General features: G+C 36.8%; 1 protein-coding gene across 1 annotated transcript; it reads right to left on the reverse strand.

Annotated features, from left to right (window-relative positions):
- Nucleotides 1-3,846: 3,846 nt before the first annotated feature.
- LOC143449948 (techylectin-5B-like) lies at nt 3,847-6,447 on the reverse strand. Its single transcript, XM_076950299.1, has 6 exons — nt 6,170-6,447; nt 6,001-6,104; nt 5,086-5,182; nt 4,908-5,004; nt 4,637-4,768; nt 3,847-4,475 (listed from the first exon to the last, which is right to left on the reverse strand). Exons 4-6 carry the CDS (start codon nt 4,982-4,984, stop codon nt 4,289-4,291), a joined length of 396 nt encoding a protein of 131 aa, XP_076806414.1. The 5' UTR covers nt 4,985-5,004; nt 5,086-5,182; nt 6,001-6,104; nt 6,170-6,447; the 3' UTR covers nt 3,847-4,288.
- Between the last annotated feature and the right edge of the window lie 4,588 nt (nt 6,448-11,035).

Here is an 11,035-nt window from a genome sequence, read left to right on the forward strand (position 1 = left end):
TATCCTACTTTTACATTTTACTTCAGGCTGGCCGGTGGTCCAGCTTATTTTGACACAGGCCGCAAAGCAAGGTTAACCAACATAGGCACGAGCCACAACATACAGAAAATGCAATGCTTAACACACAAAAGAATGACAGTAGCTATAGAGCTGTTGAATAAGTAAATGAAATTTACTTCAGCTGTTTGCGTTTATCTTTTACGATACGATTACAATATCATTGGGCTTCGCAAGGTATTAACAACTGCCGACCATTATTGTGGTTTGTGAAACTTGTACCTGTAATATTATACCGCTTTCCTGCTAATGGAAGCCAACTTTAGGGAGCGACCGAACAAGTGTAGAATCATTAATATCATTGAGTAAATAAGGCACTTAGTTACATACAGTAATAATAAGCTTCATAAGTTAAAACGTAGTTAACACACATAGTTAGACACAAGTAAGACCCACACAGTTGCTACGGTACCTACAGTAATAAATCTAGCCAGTTATTAAAAACTATTTCAACTTCAAACCCAATTTTCTAAAGTGTTGGTTAGAGAAACAATTGCAAATGTTTTGCTAATATGAAGCAATAATTGTCTATTGTGAGTATCAGTTAGCCTAGTCCAAGTAATTTCAACGTCACAATCATTCAATTGACAGCAAACATTGCCTCTCTGTCAACTAACAATTGATCAATTCAAGTGTCAATTTCCGGCTTTATCTGTGTTTCATAATTACGGTATTTTATGAACTTGCATACGGTACCGTACCAGAAAGTCAAATAACATTTTAAAGTGAGACATCGTTTACACTAAATTGTTATCAAAGCATTTATATAGTAACGTCGAGTGTTAATACGTATCATGCAGATTTTTGAGGCCCAAACAGAATAGCTTGGTATGCCAACAGTGGCAAGCGAGCCAGCATTTGGAAGACGCTGCTTTAGTTAACCAACTCTTATTTTCTTATCTTACAACACAAGCTGATATGTACAAAGCATACCTGCGCATCCAACCATGAATGAAACAGCCAAGCAAAGTTGGAAAAATCGGGTGGTCGGCATTTTCTCTTGCTGAGAAGTTCGTTTCTGTTTGAACCTACCGGTATTTAAATAAAACGAATCAGTTCTAATCTCGAGTTATGTGATACAAGATATCAGCAATATACCGACAAATCATTACCTGGTAATTGTGTAACGTCACCTTATAGTAACAAATACTTCTTCAATGAACACGCAGTTAGATTCTCAATACAGCTGTTAAGTCTGCAAATTGAATATGCAAATTACTTATCTCAGAAACCTTAAGGTCATATTTACGGCCGAACAAAGTAATTATAAAATTCATTGTGACGTCACTATTGTTTTTCTATTGCATGTTAATTTTGCAACAAAGAGTTTAAAACTGAATATATTTGTGTGTGGGCTTGCAGGGTCAAATCAGGTAATTGATTGTTAAATTAACTCAAGGTAATTGCAAAGTTATTTCATCTCACCAACACCTGCAGTCTAGTAGGTTACCAAAGTTTACAAAGTTTGTGACGTCACAATTGTTTTTATTATTACATGATAATTTTGCAGCAAAAAGTTTAAAACTAAAGATATTTGTGTGTGGGCCTGTTGTGTCAATTCATGTAATTGATTGTATAACTTGAGGTAAATGCAAAGTTATTTTATCACTAGGGCAACCAGTTTTTTGACCTAAAAAGTTTAAATTTTGACCTCATTTTGACCTAAAAAGTTTAACTTTTGACCTAAAACGTTTAAATTTTGACCTTATTTTGACCTAAAACGTTTAAATTTTGACCTCATTTTGAAAAACGCTATTGTACTGATAGTCTCTAACAGTTTGTCTTGCTACAAAGTTTGTAAAGTTTGTTTTCTTCTTTGTAAGTTAAATTTGTAACCTTCAGTTTTACCTAAATACGACGGCAATCTCCAAGATTTCTGAATGAAAAACTTATCCTTAGTGATGCGAAATTTCCACGTCACGATGCCTGGAACAAATTTAACAAGACAACCGTATGTCATATTATGATATGACGTAATACAGGTGGCAACTTATAGTTACAGTTTGCTGCGTTGCCGGTCTAAATACAGTTCAATGTTTACTTGGTTGGTTAAAATCAACTCGTGGATTTCATTCAGTCGCAACGAAGTTTCATTAGGCGCTCGATAGCAACAAACAAATGGAGGGTGTAAGGGGTGTTGTGTTAGAAGGGGTGTTGAGGGTGTTGTTTTTAGAAAAAAAAGGAAAATTTTATTGGACAGCATAACCCCGGACAACCTGAAATATATTGCTGCGTTGCCCCTATTTTTGGGGCCTCCATACTTTAGTCGCATCATACCTCGCCGCAAGCCCACCCTCCCCCGCAAATCAAAAGCCGCCACTGGCCAGTTGCTTTGTTCGTAAATATTTTTGGGAAATAGTTTTTTGGCTCCTCATTGTTATTGTCTCGTGAAAGCAAAATACAACACGGAAAGACTCGGTAAACTTTTTAAAATTTTCTCTTGCAATGGCTGATGTTTTATTCTTGAAATGAAAAAACGTAGATAGACATCATCTGCCCTGCTTATTTGATCATGACTAATACATTGCGTTACTGCATGTGTAACAAATGTGACTTTACTTATAATTATCCTTGCTACTATATTTAGCTTGTGTTTGAGCACTAGTTTGGATTTTGGCACCGTTTGAGACTTAGGTTATCGTTTGCGCATTTGTATTATTTGGTTTATTGATTGGTTGGTTTGTTTGTTTTAGTTCTTCTCTGTACTTAAAAGGGTGGGTTTAGTTCATATAAATTTGCTTGTTTTGCGTTTGTATTTGTTGTCTTGGGGCTTTGCGTTATTATGATTGATTTATTTTACCGCGTGTAGGTGTCGTGTTTGCTTTTATTTTTACAGTGTTGGGGTTTATCACTGTTGAAATTTGTTCTTGTCGCATTTGTTGCCCGCACCAGTGGTGTCGCAGCTTCTCATGTTCATTACAAAATTCTCTGTCCAGTTTCTTCATAAAATGTCCAGAGTACAAGGGGCAGTTCGGTTAGTGAGTGTTGGTGACAGGGCGTTGTGTCTACTCCATGCTTTTACAGTGATATTTTCACTACTAATTTTAGCGTTAAGTCGATGCCGCTGTTGTGTGTAATTTTTAAGAATTAGTTCTCACCAACATTCAAGTGTGACTCTTTCACTGGGGTTCGTCGTGAAAGGAGCTACAGACCTGACTAAACATCTGCGTTTTACGTAACACATGTCTTTTGCGTGCTTGCTTTATGCTGTATGACATGGTGTCAATCTGTAACACACTTTACTTTCCTGTGACGTCAGCGTTGATTGATAAACTTCGTATAAAACAAGCAGCTTATTCGGAAATTACTAAAACAACTTCGTTGGTTCTTTGTTGGCTAACTATGTCGATCCAAGTGTATGGTTTCATGGAATCGGGTTTAGAACCGAAATAGAATGGTCCCTGTATTAAGCGAAATCTCTTTTCATATTTGTATTCATATAACTCACTCGTATGTATGCTGGTCTGCTGTTTATAACAAAACATCACTTATATCGTCAACACGGCTTTGTATGCATCGGTTTATGAACAAATGTCTTGTATAAGCTAGGGCTGGAACAATTTGGTCGGCTAAAGTTAACTGGTAAGGGCTAAGAGCTGCTTTTGGCGACTAAAGATTTTGTTAGCCATTAACCGAAAACGTACATATGTTAGATAATTTGGAGCAAAATTTTTGGTAATCTATTAATTCAGGGAAATTGGTTACTCTGTTAATCATTTTAATGCTTGAATAATAACTATGTCGGTCAGCATAAATTACTGTAAGTTGCCAATAAAAATTTTTTGATTACAGTTATCAATAATATAGCAGTTTGCATGCGATTAACAATGTGACATGACAATTAACGCGACGTGCCAAATTTGTACCGGGCATTGTGACGTAAAATGTTGCATGACTCAGAGTTTGTCTTCCTACAAACGTTTCAAGGTTTGTTTTGTTCTTTGTAAGTTAAATTTGTATCTTTAAGTTTTACCTGAATACGACGGCAATCTCCAATGTTTTGAATGAAAATCTTACGCTGAGTCATGCGACATCAACACGTCACAAAGCCCGGAACAAATTTGGCAGGAAAACCGTATATCATATAATGACGTACAATATAACGGAATGACAGAATGTATATATTATGACGTAATACACGTGGCAACTTTTAGTTACAGTTTGTTGCGTTGCCGGTCTAAATACAGTTCAATGTTTACTTGGTTGGTTAAAATCAACTCGTGGATTTCATTCAGTCGCAACGAAGTTTCATTTTAGTTTCTTTAAGTGGTTCACGCGATTGCTTCCAATTATGCCAAATAATTCCATGCTGATATCCAGTTGATTGACGCATCCAGACTCCATTGAGGAATGAAGAGCTGCAAGCTCCAAACCACCATCCTTGAGTTCCTCCAAAAGCAGTTGCGCAGTTTCTACCACTAATATATTAAAACACGAAAGATTACAATTACTTTGTTGCATCTATTTATATTCTATCTTATACGTTACTGGCAGGATTTAACTGAAAATCCAACTGGTGTTTTAGAACATCATGTTTATTAAGTTGAACGTATTTCTTCCTTAACATAAAGTGACGTACTGGGTATCGTTATCGCTATCTTCCGTCGAGAATGGGTGACCATTGTTATATGATAAATAGTCCCCTGCATTTCCGCTGTATCCGGAAACACGAAGCCGATATAAATTTTCAGCAGATTCGATCGAAAACGAGCTGCAAAAACAACAACTTGCTTTAAAGGTTCAAATCCAGATAACTAAGTTGTAATTTAACCAAGAAACTTTTATGTTGATTAATAAATCTATGAATTTTAACATCTTCTTTTTTTATGTCATAACAATCGTCTTATGACCTATAATCGGCGTGACGTTGGTTTCCATCGAAATCCCACAGCTCTATCTTGAGTCTGCATCCTCCTCCACGCGTCATCTCGTGGATGTTGTCGAGTCCTGTAAGTAATGAAGCACGAATAATAAGAACAAAAAAACATCAAAATAAAATGCGTTTAAGTTGAACAAACTTCTTCTTACCAAGCCAAAATTCCCCATCAATCTGGCCAAAACCGTTCGCGTAGTCGTCCCATCGTCGACCGAAATTAACACTTCCGTCAATTCTTCTTTGAAAAATCTGTTGGTAATTTGATTTTACATTTTAGCACAAGTGTAATACATTTCAATATTGAAATAATCTTTAGTTTATTAGGTCAAAAATAACGATAATATGACGTCATAATAAAATAAAACACAACACCATTTACACGTCACAAACACTATTACGCAAGGCATCTTATTAATTAGGAGCTCATATTCTAGTGATTTGTGAATTCGGGTGATCGCTAAAAATTTCATGTTGAGAAAACATCAAACTAAGATTCCAGATAGATTTTAAATGCAAGTGATTTGGGTGAAATAAATCAGGTTTACGTGGTGATGGTTAAATTTCGACCGTTATGATTGCAAAGTACTGATGAAGTACCATTCAACGCAATTGTTTCGCATGCTGCGTAAGCGAACCGAAAACACAACAGTAGTGTTAGTGCGCAACCAGAGACGTAATGACTCGAGTTACGTTTTTCAAGACTCGACAAAGAACTTAAGTCAGTTCTTTTTAATTATGATTTAGCGTTAAAGTAAAACGAATCTCTATTCGCTGGTCGGAATATATTAAAGTTTAACTTAAAATGATTTTATTAGTCTACGAATGCGTACAGTGCAGCCAAATTATGTTTTAGAAAAGTGGGTACAGACAAATCTCAAAAGACAGAATGCGTGTTAATGTGACAATAAATTTATCGCTGCTAGCATTTTCTTACATTCTCGCTATAATGCAAATGAATCGTACACAACGTACTGCCACCTTGAAGTCGCAAAAACGATCCTTTTAAAATTAATAAGTTCAACAGTCTGTGGAACTTTTCTTATAAATGTTGAAACTTTTCCACTCACCGTCCATCCATCCTCGCAATACACTTCAACACCACTCGCCAAACGTTGTGGACCGTGACGTAGTGACGAAACACATGACCGAGGAATGAGAAATTCCTCTAATTCTGGAAAAAAAATTCTTGAAAAACCGACATTCAAACAAACCATTCTTCATCTCACATCAACTTACTTGCAAGTCTGGTTCTTATGTCGGTCCCTAGCGACTCAAGAGCACACGATTCTCCTTGCTACCCCTTCTCTCCGACTCCTCCGGGTTCTCCTTTGGCTCCTGGAAGTCCGGATTTTCCGGATCTACCGACATCACCTTTGTCTCCTTTCAGTATGGTGGAGTTGATGACGTCATTGTCGCAGACAGTGGTTAGGACTTGACGACATTCTTGCGAGTACGTCATGATGACGTAACAAGCCAATGATAACAGAAAAATCACTCCTCTCGTGGTTGACTATGAAGATGTTCAGTTGAAGTTGATGATATAAAATCTCACGAAATTGCTGCTCTTTATATAGCCCACTTTGCTTCTAATTTGACATCATTTAGGCTTGGAAAATTGGTACCAAAACTGAAAAATAGTTTCCACGAAATTTGTTTCTGACGAAAAACATGTTTTGCACAAACACAATCGTTTAAACACAAAGCTCTAGCGTTTAAAAGAAGCTTAAGTATTAAGAAAGCTTGTACGTCAAGAAGCGTGAGAAAGTGACCATAAACATCTAATTTAGATATCGGAGAAGTTTTAAATAAGATCATCGACGTCACAAGTTGCTTATTTTTGACAGAAATGTTTCCACCGCAAACGATGACGTTGAAAGATTGAATTTTTCACTACCACATGAACCGCATTTGCGTCAGCAAAAGAACACATGACGCTGCATATGAGGTATGCAGTAGTTCAATCCAAATTAACCTTTCCCAGAACATTTTCTAAAGTGACAGTTAGCAAGATTTATTATTATCGGCAGTTTTTGAAAAGTGTTTGAATTTAATCAAAAATGTTTTTACTTGCATATTGGCAACATGGATATATGCAGTATCGTACTTTGAACTCAATTTGTTAATGCACTACCTTGTTAGAGATTCCTTAATGAAACTTTTGTAGTCCAACTGTGGTAATGTGCATGCATGACCTGATATATATTGATCGTCGTCGACCCATATTCATCTCTTTATTGGTTCGCACAAATTATGCCAAATATCTGCAAGAATGAGCCGTTTCACTGAACTCAAAAGTCATTCTTGTTGGCGCAGTAGCTCAATGCATTGTAATTAGCGTAGCATTTCTTTTCTATTGTCATGGTATTATTTCATTATACTCTGGGGCCTGTGTTGTAAAAACGCTCACAAATTCAGTGCAAAATCACAGTCAACAATAAAAGTGTTTTAATCATGGAGGTACTTTAGTCAATGATAAGCTTTCAGCGCATGTTATTATTAACTTTAGTTGTGTTATAAATAACTTAAGATTGTAGTAATTGATGGGACCGACAGCCAGCGAGAGATGTTAATTGCTTGAGGCAACGCATTTTTTCTCTGCTGATAATTCTCAGATTACCTGATGCATCATCGTAGCTTAAGTTGATTTCCTGGTATTGTTTTGCTTTCAATGTATTTGTTCTCGGAGTTCCACGTTATCATTAAACCATTTAATCATTTAGGTTTATCTATAAGTTACCATACTTTGTAATTCGTCAAAGCAACGTTCAACTAAATATATTTGAAAATCAAGTTGCCTCCCATTTAGCTGGCTTCTGAAAATGGGCCCTTTTTTCTTTCAGTAATTTCCCAGACCAAGTCATCCCTCTGATTTTTGAACGAGTTCTTAATCTTTTATTTGGAGACTCAAACTTTTGCAGCATTGTTTGGCAATTTGTTGCATCGTATCCATTGTGTTACCTCGCAAAACAATTATCAATTTCTCATCTTAAACTTTGTCATTTGCAACCACATCTGAACGAAGGTTTTATATACAATCAACCATTTGATTTTCACATATTTATTCGAACATTTCACTGTCGCAGGACAAATGTATCTTCGAAACTAATCATTTTAATAAAATCATAATTTTATTGCAGTTGTTGTGCTTTTAGCAAGCTTGTGGTAAAGTATTAAAATTTGCGATTGTAGATGTTATTGTACTAAACTATTTTAGGATTTTTTAAAGTTTTTATTTAATTGTTTTGATTATCCGATACTTTTAAGATTTTTACGGGCGACACTATTTTGCAAGCGAATAATGTCGTTACCAATAATTTTGTGATTGCCTATCAGGGCCATGTTAATCACAACTGTCTCGGCGGTTACCTAAGTTCAGTTCATGTAGATTTGTGGAGACTTACTTGCTACTATGCCAGCATTGATCACGACTACTTGCCGCAGGGTGTTATTATAAATATCACATGACTTGAACGATCGCATGCTCAGTGATTCATGGAAATCATAAAATGTTTCGCGTACTATTTTGTTGTTGTTTGTATGGTAAATACATTCAATGGAAAGTTTTTTTTTTCGCGTTTCTTAAAAGTAAACGTTTGTTTGTTTGTTTGTCGGGCATTTTATGTCCGTTTTCGGCTTGTAGTCTGAACTATGTTCTGGCTCTGTATAAAGAAAATATACCACTTTATATTTGGCATAATTTTTAACCTGCTTGAAACATTCATTTTACCGCTCATAGATCTGTTGGTCAAAAGTCTACGAGATTTATTTATTTTTCTGGTGCTATAATAACTAAAAATTTTTGAAAGTTTTAGGGTCTCAGCATATTTTTACTCATTTTACCAAAAATCTTTCAAACACGATCGCAGGCTAATCATCAATTTTCACTTTGTTCCTTTGAAGTAATTTTCGCTGCAGACTGTTATTCTAAAGTTAAAGCTTTTGTTTTCTATGAAATAAACTTCAGCCAAATCATGCGATCTTTCATATCGGCGGTGATTTTCCTGAAATATCTCAGCATCAAGGCTTATGAAACGGCAGCGGCCAAGTGGAAATAAATCATTACTATTGCAAAGATTACATCATAGTCGGTGGCAACCTTACTGTACCGGCGCCTTTGCCACTGGCATCGTCATTAGTGTTTTTCAAGATGTTAACAAAGAATTTGACCAAGACGTCGACAACAACCTCAACTACTTTTCAGCAACATTTTATGCCACCCTGGATGAAGCCTGCACATTTATTCTACAACCCGACCATTACGTCATGCCGTCTTGCCCCGGGCAATATCCAACAGTGAATGACGTACCTGACGGTGTTGTCTACTCGTTTGGAAAGAAAATTCGTAGAGGTTCAACTGTCGTTGTTTGTCTTCAACCCCAACCTAACCGTCATGATGACATAAAAGAATTGTTCCTGTCATGTGACTCCAATCCATCACCGCTTAGGATTGCAAATCGTGCGTTGGATGGATGCCCAACCAATCCTGGATTTACTTTTAATAAAACGGCTGGCTTGGAGAACAATTGTCGTTAGGCGTGTGTGTTATTCCAGATTCCACTGGTAGCTCATCACAAAGAGATATTCGGACATATTCGCATCAAACACCGCACCAAATCTCAAAGCGAGTTTTGCAGCCACAGCCCTTCAGTAAAGCGATGCAATTCAGTGCAAAAACAATCACGCGCAGAACAGGATATCACAGACGAACGTGACAAAATTGTTGACCAAATTGTTTCTTTAAAAAACCAAGCGAGCACCACAACTTCTAACGTCTTTCCTGAAGATGGCGCTATAGCCTTTACGTTAAACGTGACACAGGCAGTCGATGGTAATAAAACTTTCGACAACGATGTTGCAACCGACCAACCCATTGATGTTTCTTCTTGGATGCGTTTATTTTCGGACTGTTTGTTGTTTACTGTTGTAATGATTATTTTCTCGTTCATGTAGCCAGGCTTAATTTCACATTTACGGTGAACCGCGGCACGTTTAACTGCGAGTAACTATATACCGTGTACATCTGTAACAGCGAGTAACTGTGAGTAACCTTCAACTGTGAGACTTTGTAGCGTTATCACGCTAATGAAACAAACCGATGATCTTCGAAAAGCCACATTTTATTGGTCTCGGCCAGACGCCGACTCAGACTAACAACTCTAAAAAGCGCACAATCTTTATATATAACAAAGGTGCCAAATCACGTGATTAAAATAGTTCACAAACGCGTAAAAGGTGCTGATAGGTAAAAACGCTTCAAACAAAAACACGATGATAAGTAACGACACAACATGTGAGGAACAAAGTCCGTAACACTGTTGTTATAATTGTTATTGTTTTATTGGTCTATATCTTAACGAAATTTTCTAGACACTACCCCATCACCTTTGCAATCTTCACCATTTTTGCAATCGTCAGTATTTTGGCGGTCATTTTGTTCAAGATAATTTCTGGTTCAAGTCATCTTCTAATTTTCGTTATTTTCAACTGGTGATGACTTTTCTTTTATTTCGGTATACCTTTGGTTGAACTGATTCACAAATGAAATTCCACAAAGTTTTACAAAAGTGATCGCAGACTAATATTATACTGTTTAGAAGACGGCAAGTTTTTAATTGACTTAAAAGTCTTACAAGGTCAGCGGAATTATACGATCTTTCATGTCGTTGGTGGTTTACTTGATCCAACTCAGCATCGTGGCTTGGACAAATATTACATCATTGAAATTTGAAAACACTGGACGTGAAAGATGTAGCACATCGATAGCTACATTGGAATGCATCAACGATGACCAACAAGCCTTCGAAGACAATGTACCGGATTCAGCAGTAAGTGCCAGGTGCGAAAGTTTGGTGAAATATGCCAGGCCGACCTGCATAAGACCGGTCCGGAAAGGAAAATGACGCGATCCTTTCAATCTTTCTTGAGTGTCATCTTGCCCGTCGTAATGTCCAACAGTTCTTAACGTTTTGTATCTGACGGTTCCGTTTACGCGGTTGGAAAGAAAACGATCTCATAGTCGAGGCCCAAGTGCCATCGCCTATCAGCTTAAAGTTTTTCGAAACCCAAAAATTACCGAGTTTAAGTCGTCTATTGATGTTATAT

The sequence above is a fragment of the Clavelina lepadiformis genome, chromosome 3, assembly GCF_947623445.1.
Source record: "Clavelina lepadiformis chromosome 3, kaClaLepa1.1, whole genome shotgun sequence".
In the NCBI taxonomy this organism is placed as follows: Eukaryota; Metazoa; Chordata; class Ascidiacea; order Aplousobranchia; family Clavelinidae; genus Clavelina; species Clavelina lepadiformis.